General features: G+C 45.0%; 1 protein-coding gene across 3 annotated transcripts in view; it reads right to left on the bottom strand.

Moving 5' to 3' along the window:
- Positions 1–18,021, bottom strand: part of LOC115581881 (tetratricopeptide repeat protein 28) — a 208,250-nt gene that overhangs the window by 14,264 nt on the left and 175,965 nt on the right. For all 3 annotated transcript variants that reach the window (XM_030417377.1, XM_030417378.1, XM_030417379.1), the window contains 6 exons: positions 13,867–14,663; positions 13,185–13,729; positions 10,709–11,232; positions 4,805–4,914; positions 1,031–1,160; positions 701–919 (listed from right to left, as the gene is read on the bottom strand). In XM_030417377.1, the coding sequence (XP_030273237.1) occupies positions 701–919; positions 1,031–1,160; positions 4,805–4,914; positions 10,709–11,232; positions 13,185–13,729; positions 13,867–14,663 (2,325 nt within the window). The remainder of the gene's footprint in view (positions 1–700; positions 920–1,030; positions 1,161–4,804; positions 4,915–10,708; positions 11,233–13,184; positions 13,730–13,866; positions 14,664–18,021) is intronic.

Here is an 18,021-nt window from a genome sequence, read left to right as displayed (position 1 = left end):
CAACAGCTAAGTGTTTTCCTGTTGGCATGTGCAAAGATGTTGCGGATGTTGTTTGGCTGTGTCACTTTCAATTAACATGGTTCGTTGGCAGATGCCTTCTGGGGTGAGAAGCGAAGCAGGGGGCAAATCCTAACAGCAGAGTGGCAGGTGGCACTGCAGCTTGGTGTTAACGCTGGCCTTCTTACCCCTGCAGCTAAACACAAGCTACAGCCTCCAGACCTTTTATCCGCTCTGATTTGAACAAGTGTGCCTGTTTGTATTTGTTGTTTGTCTAATCTTTCAAGTGTGCTGTTGTTACTGCTTTAACCTCCGAAAGCTTCGATACAGACAGAACATACCTCAGCTAATTATGCCTACATGTCCATGTATTACATTTGAGTAAATAATCCAGTTCACCCAAACATTTATGCAACATTTCAGTGCTTTAGCATCGAGCATTATTAAGGAAATATTCAGATATTTTTGAGCTGGCCAAAGTTAAGTATCGCTGCAAGAAATTATCTCGCTAGAGATGAAAAGAGGAAATTTAAAATTTTAAATCCATCCACCAAATGTAATTGTTCAAGCACGTATGGTCTGACAGCAGGCAGAATGTCTAAAGGCAGAGAACAATAACAAGATGACAGACAGACATGATAGGATTTGAGCACCCTAATGAAACAATTGTACAATCTGAGCTGAGCAGAGGGTCCGTCCTTACCTGCTCCTGGAGCCAGCAGCCAGCTGTACAGGTAACCAGCAGCCATGGAGAAATAAAGCACCAAGGCCCTCTGGCTGTTGACGGTGTCCAAAATGTGCTCGACTGTTACGGGGGTGTAGGGGTCCGTGTCCTGCTGGCCTGTCTGCCTCTCCACCAAGAGGTCCGCGAAGGCTCTTGTACGGCCGCGTTCTGCTACTGCCAGAGCCTCATCATGGTGGCCTGAGGTTATCAAAGGTCAATGTGATTAGTAGGTTGATGCTAAAGCTGAATCTTTCATATGTGTGTGTATATATATACATAAATAAAAGGGAGAAGTGTCTATGGGCATACCAAGGCTGACAAGGACCCTCTGGAGAGCCTGGTAGCAGGAGGTTTGCAGGTCAAAGAGGGAGAGTTTATAGTCTGTGCTGTGCTGGGCTTCATGGCGGATGGTCTCAAACAGTGCAGATGCTCTGTAGAGCTGAGGATGAACAACAGTCAGATATTAGGAAAACATAACCTTCAGTTCAGATCATTGATGCTTACAGTTAGGGACTGCAATTCTGGGGAAAGAGGATCCATAGTTCGGTCTCATTCCCAGGTCGTCAGTACTTTGGGTCAGTATGCCCAAAATTCAAAGCCAAAGTGTCAGTATTTGATGACCAGGGAATAAGACTCAAAAAACAATTACCAGAAAAAATCAATTTCTCCAGAATCAACTCCATACCTTTAAAGGATAAATCTCTCATGCCGATGGAAAGTTAAATAACGTTTTATAGTCTGTAACACATTTCTAGACCTTCACAGTGTGGCACCATTCTCCTAAACAAGTGAAGTAGGTGGGGACTTGTTTAAAAAAAAATAAACATAACAACTGAAACAAAACAGAAAGTCGCTCCATACAGCTCATCCACGTAATCCAGATCTCCAGAAGCCCCGAGATCCCAAAGTGATTTGAATAGACATTGTTTACACCCTAGACGCCTTGTCAAGCTCATGCACCCACTTCAGACGGAGTGGGTGTTTGAGCTTTTAGCTTACCAGCCAAAGGGAAGATTTCAGCTTTAAGTTGTTGTCAGTTTGCGATCTCTGGGCTTCCGGTGACTTTGGATGAGGTGTATGGATCCATTTGATGTTTTTTTGTTGTCGATGTTGTTTTTGTTCAGTTGTGTAGGAGAATGCTGCAAAGCTGCTTTGTTGTGAAGCTTCGTAAATATAGAGTAGACTTCCATCTGTATGAGGGTGAGTAGGAAATGACTGCATTTTCATTTTAGGGTGAACTCATCCTTTAAGGGTTGTTCCCTCTTTTGTTTTACTGTAGGTGGAAAATTAATATATTTCTTGTAAATAGGTTTGATTTTTACAGGTGTAAGGATGCTAAAATGCTGAATGTGCTAAAAATGCTAAAATCGAAGCAGCCACTATGGATAAAAATGTCAACCATCATATACCATTATTGTGCGTATGATTAGACCTTTACAGAAAAAGAATGACTGTGGCCACTAGATGGTAGCATCCCACCTCATGGTCACCACTGATGAGACCGGCTGCTTTCCAATTCAGCCTCTCTCGCAGCAGAGAAAAGTACAGTAATGTCGCTTAATGAATCACCAACACCAGTAAACCTCTCCTCAGCTGTTCTTTGCCTGAACATGGGAAAGGGCACTGAGAAGTTAAACCAATTCCTGGGCATCTTGAACCTACAGCGTCCGAGGAAACAAATGCTGTGTGAACTCAATAGGCTAGTCTGTGTTTATTGGACCTTTCTATTCAGTGCCAGACATTGGATTGAGAGAAGGAGAGAGACAATGGAAAGGTGGGGCGGCGAGCAGTGTTGCACACTGGCCAAGCGGAGCTAGCAAGGAGTGCTGATTCATGGGAGCCTTTATTGATTTCCTATTTCTGCACCTATGGCAGCCCTGTAGGGTGACTGGTGCTGCTATAGAGCCACTCTCCAGGAGTCCGGGGCCAGCAGAGAGGGTAAAGCACTCTGCTCACACTGCTTGACCATAGTTCATACAAGACAAAGAGCTGCAGTGGAGAAAAGGTTGTTGGTGTGGAAGAAAAGGATTCTATCAGTGCCTGTGGATTTGGTAGGAGAAAGAGAGAGAGCGCGTTTCTTGCGAGCGCACACATATGCATAGGCTGTAGCTCGTCTGGCATATCCCAAGGTCATGCAGGAAAAGTGTGTCAGAAGGAGTGAATGGGGGGAGTGGAGATCAGCAGAGAATCTGTGAGCTCTGCTGCATTAGTGCTAGTGGACGGAGCTGCTAGTCTCACTGATTTCGCTGATAGGGCCATGGGAGGACTGCTGCAGTGCTAGTTTAATCTGGTGGGCTTGCAGACATCCCTTTAAGAGTGAAGCTAATTTCTCACAGCGCCTTTTCCTCCGGTGTGACCCTCCTGGCACATGTGGACGGGAAACAATCCCAAATGTGCTGCGTCCGCAGTGACTCTCTTGGCTGTGTTACAGGTAAACTCTGCTACATTCTTCAGCAGTTATGCATTCAGAAAGCACTCTCAAGTTTTACCGTCACTGACAGGAACATGGCTTTTTATCTGACATGTTAAGCGAATGTCAGCGCCACACTGAATCTGTAACGTGAGCGGAGGTTGATACACACACCTTTAATGATTTTTGTAGAATAACCTCCCTGGGGAACTCTCATCCTCTGTGACAGATGGTATCAGAGGAAGAAGAAGCTTAATCTACAACAGAACACTGATATTCAGGGAAACATGAAGTTATTGATCCACGTTCTACTCAGATATGAACGTGGGTGCCTCTCAGAGGGACTGCGCGCTGCTGAAATACCTGATTAGAATCAGGACACGTCAATCTGAGTGTCACGGGATCACAGGGATCGCAGAGAGGGTGTTAACTACAATTGGGTTTAAATATAGAGAGAATGAGGAACACGAGGTCGAGTACTCTCATTCTATACCAATGGACGCTTTATGAATTACAACACAAGCCTACACAAATGAGGTTTGAAGTGGGTCAGGGTATTTACCAAGGTCATATGGAGCAACAGGCTCATGAATAAACATTAAATCTGCAGTCTGAGGACAAAAACGGTGTCCTTTCAACCTGAATGCCTGGCATAGGGGAGAAAAAAAAAATCTGAGAAATTGCTGTGGCTCTCTGTTAGTTGCAACACAGAAAAAGAAAAATGTTAATATGCACTAGCGTGGAAAGCAAACATGCAGCGGAAAATATGTTGCATTCGATTGTTAGAATAATATTTTGCTTTAATTGAACACAAATTCCACAGTATGACTCACGAGCCTCGGCTCTAGTCACCACCTTGATTCAGTCTCTCCTTCCCAACTCTTGTTACAGATAATTGCAAACAGACAAAGTTACTTTTTGAGAAGTATGATGCAGGACAGAAAAACAAAGCTATCTGGGTCACATAGATCTATGAAGAAGTGTGCGTATCCGAACAGAAATGTTTTGGACTAGATTTGGAAAATGAAAGCAGCTGAATAACATCCCAGCAGACACACGTGACAGCCGCTGCTGTTGGCTGACTGTTCGCAGACGTGTGCGTGGACGCGCGAGCTGAGAAAAAAATCTCGAGCTGTGGTGTGAGGAAAGGACTGTAAAGAGAGATGTTAAGGGGATATTCCATGCTTGCCAGGTGGGCAGTGGGCTGAAGAGGACTGAGTGTGTGTGTGTGATGCGGAGGCTTGGGACTCCTGAGACCGTGCACACAGATAGAAAAAAGCCTCAGTCGTCTGTCGCCTGTCTGCTGAGATGACAGCATTTATGAGCTCAACACACTCCCCAGCATATTGCCAGCAGCCGTGTTCAAGCTCTGTAGTCACCTCTTCTTTATCTTCTCCCGTTGTTCTCTTTCTTTCACGGTGAGGGCATTACCCAAAACGTGCATTTCACACTCCAAATCTTTGGACATCTACTTCCCTCTCTCATTTCACCGACCAACAGATGTGCACTTACTGGAGGTCAGTTTTTTACTACAAAAGTCCAGATGTTGGAGAGGAGAGGAGAGGAGAGGAGAGGAGAGGAGAGGAGAGGAGAGGAGAGGAGAGGAGAGGAGAGAGGAAAATTGAGTCAAGGTGAGTGGAGGCAAGAAGAGGAAGGAACAGAAGATACTTCACCTGATGTTGAGCCTCCTCCAGATTCCCACTGGCCCACAGAGAGAGCCCCAGACGATGGCGGATCTTCGCCTCGTCCTCACGCCGAGCCAGCTGCTCCGCAAGCCGCAGGCCTGTCAGAAGGGGAGGAGGCGGGAGCAGATGAGAGAGGGAGAGACGGGGAGAGTCGAAATTATTCAGAGCAGGCAGACTCTTAGGTATCTTTCAGAGTAACAGATGTAAGCATAGCGTGGTACTGATGTTCTGACAGCGAACAGGTTTGGATATTTGGCCTCAGTTGTAAGATACTGCTCACAGTGGGACTAACACAGATACACACCCACACCCACACTTCTGCCACAGAGGGAGGCTGTTAGAGCACTAATCGGACTGCATAGTAATCAATGCGGAGGATTGACTGGCTGGCTGAGCAAACACAAACACACGCTTAATGCTTGCATAAAAAGAAGCCCCACAATATCATGAAGACATCTCCAAATATTTGCAAACGCGCTGATGAGCTAATAATAGACCGTATGCAAACTCACGGCGCAGTCCACTTTGTGTTATTTACTTGACGATTCTTGAACTAAATAAGTCAAAGTAAAGAGTTGTCTGGGAAGCCGGGGGAGACCTGAATGTGCACGCGTGAGTGCATCTAGGTGTGCATGTTCGTTTTTGTGTCAGTTCACCTGGCGGGCGCACAGTTTGTTTTTCACTTCCAATCCTTCAAGCAGTGAGGCGTATGTCACATCTTTGCATGTGTCCTCACCGCGCCAGCCGAATACTTGGTTCTGCCCAATTACTGAGATGAAAATGCAACTCCACAGAGGACAATGAAGGAAAAAAAAAAAGAAAAACGACAGCTGCCCGGGCCACATATCACCCACAAGGTGCTAAATGCACAGCAAGCAGTCTGCAGTTTGCAATAGGCTACTGCTCACGCTCGGGCTGACTTTGAACAAGCTCTGTATTTGTCCATATCTCCTCCGCTCGCTCGTGTGACAGAGGGGTCTAAACATGCTTTTGGTCAAAAAGAGTAGAAAATGGGCCAAGCCATCCTCGTCCGGGTCTGCTTTTTTTTTTTTTTTTTTTGTTGCATTCCTGGAAAACAGTCTGTGGCTGGACCCGATAAGCCAAGAACAGAGCGTGACCCGAAACAGGCAGCCTATTCCGCAAAAACCCAGCACACCACGCAACCATAGACTTCATGGCTCCTCCATGGCCACGCTAGTCGGCAGCCTTTGAAGCTTGCAACAGTCTCCCCTTCTCGCCTTATCTTTCCACACACCCTCCCTCTGTCTGCCTGCCTGCCCTCTCCCCCCATGCATCTGCTGCTCTCTCCCTATACCTCCCCGCATTCATTTTCTCATCTCTTTGCCAGTGTCTCCGGCCCCCCTCCGCTCTCTCTACCTGTTTCATCTTGACTGTGGTGGCAGTGCTTGCAGGGACTCAGCACTGCTTAGGGCTCATTAGGCGCTGGAGCAAGAGAGAGGAAACAGATCTAAATTATCCTTTTCATTCTTTGACAGTCTCACCCCTCACTCATCTCAACTCCAGCTCTGTGCCTTTCATCTGCGCGCACACACACACACACACACGCACATACACACAAACACAGAAAAACCTTTCTTTCTCTGAGCTGTGCTGTGATAGTTCTTTATGATCAAGCCTGAATGTCAACCAACTCTATGTTTTCTTTATTCTCCTGTTGACAGTGAAATAATACATGTGAATAATGACTCATGCCGATCTCCGTCTTTCCCATCCGCCTGCCTCCCATTCTCCTCGTTTCTCTCCATCCCTCCTTCCCTCCCTCCCCGACTCTCTCCTTCTTACTCCCTCAGTTCTCCCGCTCTGTATCATTCAGTGCCTGTCACTGTCACCGTGCGTGCCTTTGGTGCGCCCCGCAGGCACAGTCACGTAGCGGCGGCTGACATGAGGATGTGGCCGTGGCTGGCTGCACCCTGAAGAGCAACTAGAGAACACTTAAAAGGCTGCCTGACAGCTGGGTGAGAGATTCTCGGCAGCCCCCGAGGCCCACGCACCTCTGGCTTCAGACGCAAGCTTTACGCGCAGACACAAAATACACGTGCGCTTGAACAAGGGCACGAAATCTCGTGCAGTGCTGAACCACAAGTGCGCGGGGCCGGACATGCGCACTCATGACACATGACGACACAGAACCCATTGATCATGACCACATGTGAAAAAACTGTGTCAAATATAGACCGTTTCCGAAGAAATATAAGACTGAAGAGGTTTTTCATGATGACACTTTCACTGCTGTGTCTCCCTCTTCTCCACGATACAGACACCCACATCTACCTATTTGTGTACTTCCACAAACCTCTGACATGTAGTCTAAATAATGTGGATGATGTGGAATATGACACCAAATTCATCCTGGCACACTGGTACTGGTACTAGGACAGGTGACATTTGTATTAGAAATATCATTTTTATGAGATGGCCAGAATTCAAAGGTAACTGCAAGACTTTAGGGGGAAGCATATCCGCTAACTGCTGCTCACTGTTATCTTTGCTGTAGCTATCTCGGGCTATAGTGACTACATGTCATTAGCAGGTTTGGTAAGTTAGCCGTTGGAGCTAAGAGACCCTATTAGCTGACCACAGGGGAATTCACTGTGAGCAAAGGGGCTCAGTTCAACCAGCCCGAGCTGGCTCCCAGTGAACATGGCTGGAAACCAGAATGGGACTGAACACAGCCTCCGAGACTGACAGAAGACCGTTTGCAGGCAGGGGATACAGTACAGTACAGTGATTAACAATGGCTTTGACCAGGACTATGACTCCAGGGACAAGAGGGCACAGCAGGCAGGGACAGGAGAGAGGTGAAGCAGCCGAGGAGCAACAGAGAGTCGGGCATCAGGTATCTTACTCTTACTTACTGTGAATTGAGGATTTACTTCAACCAAACCAGAGGAGACAACCAAGACTGTCTCGGTGAGTTTTATTGTTTGTCGAGTTTGAATAAGGTGTGTTTTACAATGAACTAGGCAACTGAGCTTGTCTGAGTTTGTTAAAAAGAGAGAGACTGAAATTGAGACAGCTATTTTTGACTGAGCGTAGGTGTAAAACTATTTCCTCTTTGTCAGAGTTCATTTTGTTAACTTTTTTATCAGACTAAAAAGAAAACTCACCACCTGCATACATACTCCCAGCTGAAACGGCTAAATAGAACTCCTCACATCAACACTGTTGTTTCTTCGCCTACTGTTGATCTTTAACATTCTAGACATATCTTAAAGAAATATTGACATTTGTGAAGGTTTGATGATTACTGAGATTATGGAAAACTGACTTATTTTCGTTTTTCCACTTGTTCGATTTTAATCACTGAAATACATGTTGAGATGGAAGACTTCATCTGCACTGAGCTAAAGCAGGAGAGAAATAAAACATATCTGCAACAGTTGAAAGCAAGAAGTTTATCAGTGGCTCACCACGCCGTCAGTGGGACCCCTGCTGCCACTTTAACAGCAGACGACATTTAAGGCTTATAGCATAAAAATAGCAAGTCTGAAGACCGTGAGGGGTCCACATATGATGATGAAAGGTCCGGACATTTCACACTGAGACACATATCATCCTGCTGCATTTAGGGTTATATGTATCCTGACAAGCTGTTCAAGACCAGCTAGCACTAGTCTGTTTTATTAGACATCCCTAGTCAGTTCTACATATAAAGAATTTGTAGCCAGCATCTCTTTATACACTGCACTGACTTGACCTTATCTAGAAGTTATTAATCTTCAGCACCTCATACCTTTACAGCCTGATTAAGTCAATAGCCTTACTTGTCCATTCACTGTCATTCACAGTCTTTTTGCTTGTTCACCTTTGCTGTCTTCATGAACCTGGAGTCATTGTTTTTTACTCTATCTGGCTGCAATGACAATTTAATCAAGGAATTAAGGTCATTAAGATAAACTACACATACATATCAATTTAAATTCACATGTTATAAAATGCACTATTTATATATTCTGCGTGTCCTTAGATTTCATACAAACTTGTGCTTATATTACACAGGCGTGCTTACGACACTGGAATTTGTTATCTCAACACAATTTCTTTCTCACAAACAAAAATACAAGATATTCATAATAACCTAGTATGATATATTATATATGATCCTGTAAATTCATATGAAAGCACAATAATAAACCCTGAGGCACAATAACATTGCCTGTTCATATTCAAATGATCTATAGATCTATATTTCATAACTTATAAGATTCTATTGAATTATCTCCATTAGGGTACACACAGCACATTCCATTTTAGTTTTTCTATTTATTGTCTGCATGAATCAATACAAAACCTCTTTGTTCCAGGTTCAAATATGAGGCATCAGGTGCACTTCTGCCAAAAGCAGCCTCTGCAGGTTAATATTGTTATTCCATTAGTTGTTGTTCCATAAACGAAGCGTGAAGAAACTGCAATACCTCCATTAGTCGCTACAATGACGGCATTGATTTAATGACACCGTTGTGTTAATCGTTGAAAAGTGCATCTTGGTGTGAAATGCCTCCTTTGTTTAAGATTGACACAGCGATGTGCAGTGTCCTTTAACGGAAAATTACAGGAAGATAACGTGGAGAGTAGAGTCACTTGAGGTGACAGAAACTTTGTTAGCCTATCAGCAGGTAATTGGTGTCTTTACGTGTCTTCCACTGTAGCCTGGTTATTTTGTATTACTGTACAACACAGCATAACCATCAGAGCCACACACACTCGCACTGATTTGGAAATCACATGTTGTCAACAATATCTGCACTAGTTTGGAACTGACTATCTCTCCTCCCAATTAATCTTTTTTCGGCAAACAAAAAAAAAACAACAAGCAGTGCAGCATGAAGAATAAAAAAAAACAAAAAAACAACTAGCAGTGGGAGGAGAAAAAAATAGAAATACTAGAGGAAAAAAGCCTTGCCAACTTTTCGGTCTGGGTAGGTTGGCCAGAAATAATTGGCTGTCAAGGATAGTGAAGGCACTGTTCTTTTTCACAGCCAGGCCGAGGAACAATACAAGGACAGTGTGGGGGACAACAGGAGGACAGGCTGGAGACAGAATGGCCTGTCGCCTTTGTTTCCATTAAAGCTCAACAAGCGGACCTGCAGAGGGTGTATGGGTCACTGCAGGCCCGCCTAACTCTAATAAGGCAACAGAGGAGAGATAGAGGAGATGTATTCCTGGATCCTTGCATTCACTCCCTGCAGGGTGAAATATACAACTGTCTTCTTACACGAGCTGCAATTTTCTTGGATTCAAACAGAGTTTGGGTCGTAACACGGCGGGTGTGCCTGAGCAGGAAGTCTATCAATGGGCATGGGTGAGGCTGGCAGTGTGGACGTTCAGCTCACATTCCACGGATGCTTCGACTTTTCCCCTTCCTCCACTGTCACTGACATAATGAATTTTTTGAGGGTGCCACGCTGCAGGTTTTTATTTCACCATAATGTGTAGGGGACAATGAAGCGTGAGAGGCAGGAGCCTGACAGCCACTGTGTGAAAAGATCCTTTGGCAGCTCACTGCAAAGAACCCTCTGAGAAAAGTAGATATAGAGGTGTGAAGAACAGCGAGCAGTAAACAGGAAAAATGACTTGGCGTGCATCCTGATAGGTTTGCACAGACATACACACACAAAATACTGGTATACCTATACAACAGAAGCCAAGCCAGACGCATAATGCGCACACAAAATCCCCCTGTGCACTTATAACACATGAGTACAAAAGCCCAAACAGACACAAACACATCCACACAAACATGCACACAGCCTAATAAAAGTGTGGCATAGGCTTAGCAACAAATTTCATATTCATGAATTCACAAACTCTAAGCCTATCAGCTCAGGCAACAAAGGCAATCCTCTCTCCTGTTCCCCCTGACTCACTCACCTTCCTGCAGGTACATGACAGCCTGTGAGTAGTTTTGCAGTGCGTGGTGTGTTCTCCCCAGGCTTCCATAGGCCAATGTCTTGGCAGCCAAGTCATTAGTCTGAGCCGCCACACTTAGGTGCTGTTCCTGGAACACGACAGCTCGCTCATAGTTTCCAAGCGACTCGTAGGTAAGGCCCAAGTTCCCGTAGGCGCGGGCCTGGCGCGCAGGGCTGCCCGTTTCCTCTGCAATCTCCAGGTCACTTTGGTGGCATCGCAGGGCAGTTTCATACTCTCCCATAGCTTGATACACAGCACCCAAACCGCAGCTGGCATCGCCCTCCAGTAGTCTGTCATGGGTGTCACGAGCGATGGCCAGCTGACGCTCCAGACAGGAGATGGCCTGTTCGTAATTGCCCAGCTGGCTGTGCAGTGCACCCAGTTCACCGTAGGCCTGAGCCTTGCCTCCACACTCCCCCAGCTCATGAGCCACCACTAACCGCTTCTCAAAACACACAAGGGACTGCTGTAGGTTCCCCATGGCCCTGCAGGTAGGGACAGGAAACCAAAGAGATGATTAGGAGTGAGACGGTGAGACAATTTTTCAACTTGAAGAAATACTGGGATATATATCATGGCCACAAAAATCGTATCTCATAAATTCATTATCCATTAAATAAATATTGATTTACTTGTAACTAAAGCTTCAACAATTAGTCATTTAATCTACTGGAAGATGATGAATTGCCAACTATTATGACATCCTATTGTTGCGGTCATTTTTCAAGACAAAATGTCAAACAGTTACTGGTCTCAGCTCCTTAAATGCCAGAATTTGTCTCGTGTTTACATTAAAGAGTCTTGGGGGTTGGGGTTTTTGAATGCTGGTTTGACAAAAGATGCATTTTGAAGACATCACTTTAGGCTTGTGATGAGCAGTTTTGCAATTTGTTGACATTTTAAAGATTGAATGAATAATTAATTGGGAAAAAGAACAACAGATTAATCGATAATGAAAATAATCATTAGTTGCAGTTCTACTTGTAACAGAGCACCAACAGAATGTAGAGATGCAACGATTAATTGATTAACAATAATATATCAATTATGAAATTAATAGCCAAGTATTTTTGGATGATTGATTGATCTCTTTGAGTAATTTCAGAAGTAAAGTCAAAATTCTCTGATTCCAGTTCCTTAAATGTGAATATTTTGTAGTTTCTTTACCCCTCTGTGACAGTAGACTGAATCACTTTGGGTTGTGGACAAAATATGACTTCACATTATGTCATCTTGGGCTTTGGGAAACACTGATCACATTTTTTTCACCATTTTCTGACATTTAATAGACCAAACAAATAATCCATTCATCAAGAATGTGATTGACAAATTATTGATATTAAAAAAATATTGGTAGTGGCAGCCATATTAGAATACAATTAGTGCACATGACATGAGTAAAAGCAACAGACAATATCAGTTTTGCTGTGAATGAAATATAAATTTAGATGTCAAACACCCTTCTGGTAGCTGCTGATGTGGACAGACTTAAATGTGTGTGGAAGGCTATATGAGAAATGTCTGAGCTCTGATATGAAATATAAAATTAAGCTTGTGTTGGAAGGGTAACACTGTTTACCATCCTTTAACTCGAGATGGGTCATCTGTCAAAGGATCCTAGCTTCCATCCTCTTTTGTATGTTTTGACAGAGTGGCTTTCATCCCATCTCAACATTTTATTTGCCTTCACAGCCTTCAAAAAGACTTAATTCACATTCTCAGGCACACCGAAAATTGGTGGATGCCGGTTCAAATGGAGCATTAAAAGAATAAAAGCCCTCAGCTTAATTAATGTTGTGTGATAATGTATGTGTCTGACTAGGAGCTGTTAGAAGACGAGAGGGGTTTGTGTCTGATGTCTATTATTCCCCTCTGAACTCATGCATGGCTAATACTGCAGTGTGTGTGATTGCTGTGGTGCCATGCTGATGAGAAGAATAAGAAGAAAATCATCTCGGAAATGAGGATTTGCAAGCCTTTCGTGTTTTATTTTGCAGTGTAGTCTCCTAGGATGCTATCAGCTCTTTGACGCGTGAGAAGAAATAGACGGGAGAAGAGACACAAGATGTCTAAGAGGTTGCCTCGAAATAACTGCTTCCCTCAGTTTCAGACGTCTGCATGCCAAAGCCTCTTTGCATACAGATAAGACCGGGCCACTAGGCTGCTGCTGAGACAGCTAGCAACGGGCTCAAATCCGAGCTATGCTCACCAGCAAGGTGTCTCAAAACTGCGGTGGTCCTTGATAGTGAGAGCGAGGAGAAAAATAGTATGCAAAGTAGGATTACTGTGATTGCTAGTAATACCCAGCCAATGCAATTATCTGCGACTGCAACAGCAAGGGAGAAACTGATGCTGCTGTGCTTCACGAAGACTGAAATTATTTATCTAGCAATGTGAAGTACTGAGTTTTGATGCTTTTTGTTCAAAGCAGACTCACCTGTGTCCGTTGCCTAACCCTCTGTAGGCCTTCTCCTGGTCCTGCATGCGGTTGAGGCTCTGGGCCACTGACAGATACTGGTCATAGTACTTGATGGCTTCCTCGAAGTCACCCAGAGCCTCATAACAATCTCCCAGGTTCCCATAGGCCCTACCCCTGTCCATTACTGCCTCGTTGCCACTCAGCTGCTGTAAAGTGGCTAGCTGCTGCTCCAGGTAGCCAATAGCCTCCTCCATCACGCCTACATTCATTTTCGTGATGCCCATATTTCCATACACCTGAGCCTCCACGACGGGATCCTTGAGTCTCCGACCAAGCTCCAGCTGCTCCTCGTAGCTCTTGAACGCCATGGCGTACTTCCCAAGGGCCATATAGACAGCGGCCAGGTGACCGTGGGCTTTGCACTCTCCCGACACATCGCCCAGCTCTTGATACACCTCCAGCTCCTGGGTGTGGTAGCCCAGAGCTTTGTCATATTTCTGCACTAGTCTGTAGGTGGCCCCGAGGGCGGCATAGGCACAGGCCTCCATCCTACGCTCCTTAACCTGAAACGAGACAGAATTTTATGAGCATGGGGGATGCGAGTGAATGATATCAAAATTACACTCCACATGGCATTTCCTATTTGTATGATTAACTGTTCCAGTACATGTTGAACTACATTCATGATGTGTGGCCATACCTGGTGAGCTAAGGCCAGCTGTTGCTCGTAAAACTGAATGGCTCCAGCCACATCTTTTTTACAGACAAATATGTCCCCTAGGTTCCCCAGAGCTCTGAAGCGAGCCTGTGCATTGTTCAGGGACTGGGCCAGCGACAGCAGGTATTTTTGACACTCCTCCGCCTTAGTAAAGTCTCCCAAGGCCTTAAAAGCAAGACCGAGGTTACAGTAAGCCTTGGCCTGACTCAGTTTGTCGTGAAGGTCCTTGGCCAGAGCTAAGTCCTGCTCATAGTATTTGACGGCATCCTGGTAGTTGCCGAGACAGTAGTGGGCATAACCCAGATTGTGACAAACTTTTCCTTCACTCTCCATGTCTTGGAGGTCAGGGGACAGGCGGAGGTACTGCTCATAGTAGGGCACGGCCTGAGGGAACTCTCCGCGAGAGCAGTGGAAGTTGCCGAGGTTGCCCAGAGCCCGTGCCTCACTCTGGACATCTCTGAGCTCACGAGCAATGTTGAGGTGGTTCTGGTAGTGTTGCAGAGCACGGTCATGGGCTCCCAGGGCTTGGTAAGCCACAGCCAGGTTTCCATGAGTGGAGGCCTGTGAGGCCCGGTCATTGACCTCCATGGAGATCTGCAGCTCCTGGCGGTGGTAGCGAACAGCCTGGTCAAAGGCTCCAAGGGCATTGTAGGCATTACCCATGTTCCCATAGGACCGGCCCTGAGCAGCATAGTCATTCAGCTCCTGAGCAATAGCCAGGTGTGTTTTGTGGAGTTTCAGTGCAGTCTCATAGTCCCCCTTCATTTGGTGGATGATGCCTGTGGAGAGAGGAGGGAGAGCAAGGGGACACAGTTAAAGACCTATTCAGGGAAAAATTGTAATTGAGTAGAACTCAAGTGCCTCGTCAGCTCTTCATGTACAAAACAAGTCATTTGGTTGTTAAAATATGCACTCTGAGCCATCTGTTCTCTGCTTACACAACACACTCTCCCACAGAATTATGGTCATTAAAATGTAGCGCAATCAAACAGAGTTATTATAACACTAAAATAGAATCTTCTGATTGTGTAAGCTGTCTTTGATGATTGTGTCTTAGAGGGATTTTACCAAAATCAACAACTTTTCCACAGGGTTGGAAATGGTTGTGGGAGAACAAGAGAGAAAGACGGAGGAAGTCAAAGTGAGAGGGAGTGTCGAGAGTTGATGGAAAGCTCAGCAAACAACTTTAGGAAAAAACAAGATAAGTGTGGAGCAACAATAAATAATGGAGAACCCGGTGCATTGAGCGAATTATCTCTCATAGAATACCATCCTCTGAAAAATAATAGCTTTACCCCACAGCCGGGCAGCCATCTGGCACACGCACACGCACACACACACACACACACACACACACACACACACACACACACAAACAAATGTGTATCCACACCCACATGCACACTTGCAAATACACAACAGAGAGTAAAGAGACATCACTGCATATCTACCGGATCTCTCCTCCTTCCCTCTGAGACTCACCACTAATCTCTGGGTCTCTCTTTATGCATTGTCACCCAGCTTTCTATGATAATAAATGCATTGATAATATTAAAGCTCACTGAGAGAGAAGGCGGAATGGCTGCCGGCTGGCAGATGGAGACAGAAAGAGAAACCAGCTGCAAGGAAAATAACTGAGTCCTTCATACAGCCTGGCCGTCATTGCTTTGCTGCATCAGCACAGAGACTAATGGGCTACTTCAGTAGGACGGGGGTACAGCCACTGATGGGACACCAGGGATGGAAACGGTTCTGGAGCCAGAGTGGGTGGGAACCAGGGAAGGAGAGGGGCTCTGTGGCTTGTGGTGAGTGTGTGATGGTGCCGCCGGGATTAGTTACCGCCATGTGTGTTTTCCCATTTATTTCATCCGAAACCTGCCACATTATGGGCCCGAGCACAGGCTACATAAACAGTGGGATTGAAACTAAACAGAAGGCTCAAACGACTGCAGAGGTTCTACAATAGATGTGGATATGTATTCAGATGTTTGCTCGATTAAAAAGCAGCATATTAGGCCAATGAGGATGAAAAAAAAAAAGGTTTGGCGCCTCTAGAGTATGAGCCACTGTGCTGCATGTTGGTTTTTATAATATTATATGAACACATTAAGTGGATAAACACTTTTGCAGGTTGGTGGTGGACATAGACGAGATAAAAAAAAAAAAAAAATCACTCTTAATCAAGTCTAAATGCGGAGATTAGTTTCAAACATCCTTAATTGGGTGTCTGAAAATTACACTGAGAAAAAGATCCAACAGCTTTTTTTCTGCTGACAGATTGGATTCTGGTGAGAAAACATCATCAAAGAACCTCTGCCTACTTAATTCAGACCATGATTTAGCACGCCGCAGACAACCTCAGACAAATCAAATCTGATTTGCTGTTTGTTTGCTTGCGTGTGTTCTCGGGTTAAGGTGGTACAACCTGATGTGACCTCGCAATCATCAGGTCAATGCCCTGAGGAGATGGTATATGCTAGGAATGTCTGAAAGTAGAACATGACGGGAAGCGGTGCTGCCAAAGAATACAGGAAGAATTGAAACTGACATAACTTCACAATGAAGACTTTCACAATTAGGGAAATCTGAGTGGTTCTTTGGAGCATGTATATAGATGAAACAGTTTTAATTTTTGAGCCAAAATAAATTAATTAGGCATAGAGCCCCTTGGATCTTAAGGTTCCACTGGCAAAGACACTTCCTACACCTAGGACACCTTTCCTGGAAGTCTTTCCTAAGGGTGGAAGCATTTTAAGATTCACAGCAGGCTGCTTGGAAGAGCACTGACAGCACTCGCCACAAAGTCACTCCCAAGGTTATGGTTTCCCCAACGGAGGCTGATCTTGCTGAGGATATAATGCCTACTGATGTATTACCAGCAAACAAGTTCCATGCTGCAGGCTAAAAATGGATCAGGGGCTTGGTGATGGACGGAGGGGTAGCGGGGGCAGAGGCTGGGGGTGTGTGGCAAGGGTTCGATGTTGGACTTGGAAGCTGCCAAAAATTGCCATAAGCCTTAGGCTATGCCTGTAGCCACACTTGAAGCAAGGAAATATGTTCTGCCCCCACCCATATGGTAAGAGGATTACAGGACCCTTCGGGAATAGTATCTGGCAGGATAGTAAATAAAATCATACCAAACATGCCGCTGAAACACCAAAAATGGAAGTAGTAAGAGGGTCTCGCTGAAGTGGTCGCTGTGGCATGCTGTCCAAATCAAAATGACCCCAACAAAGCATCAGTCTTGGGATTCAATTTAACCTCAAATGTTAACAACATTGTAAGTCTGTGGTGCATACAAAATGCACTTGACTGTAACATATAAAATAATATGGCTCAATCATTTCCCTTTTAGCGCACAGCTTGAGACAATGACTGTGAAAAAGCAGGATAAAGCCCACACCACATCAGTCAAACTCTTTCATACGGGGCCCTATCCATCCAGAGCCCTCTCCATCCCCCCATAACCAAAGACATTAAAAGCATGGCGATGTGTTGTCACTTTTCATTACACAGCTGGCTGTACGTGGAGGGATACGCTGCAGTGATGACTTTGAGGGATGGTGTCATGTTCTGAGTAAATCACAGTGTCATTCTTCCAGGAGCTGTGGAGGTCCAAAGCGCTGCTGCCTACAGTTAGCTAAGAGGATTTTTCACTAACAATGGTGCTGCCGCCGCTGTGCTGGGGTGATACAGAAATAGAGTAGAGATGACCAGCCTGAGCCCGAAATAATTACTTGGGTGTGTTCCTCATTTATATTTTAGAATGAGGTCAACATTATAATTTGCGCTCATGTTTGAGGAGTGAAAACCAGAACAGGATGTTTGTGGAAATGTTGATGCTTATTCAGGTCTCAGCTCAAGGAGATTGGCATGTGTAAAATACCAGCAGAGGGAGGCCAATCTTTGAAGGAAATTCCATTGAGACAGGGCGGTATTAACGCAACATGTCATCCTGCCAGAGCTCACATATGCAGTTTGTTACTTCTGAGTATCTTTTTAAAATTTCTACATTGTTTTGACACCACAAAATTATTTGCAAAGCCTCTTGCAGCTACAGTACTTTTTGCTAATGGATGCAATGTGCCTGAAGTGAAGGACTAAAAGGTCAAAGTTAAACACTTCTTCTTACTTCAC

This window comes from Sparus aurata, chromosome 5, assembly GCF_900880675.1.
Source record: "Sparus aurata chromosome 5, fSpaAur1.1, whole genome shotgun sequence".
NCBI lineage: Eukaryota > Metazoa > Chordata > Actinopteri > Spariformes > Sparidae > Sparus > Sparus aurata.
This window is presented reverse-complemented; position numbering and strand designations above follow the sequence as displayed.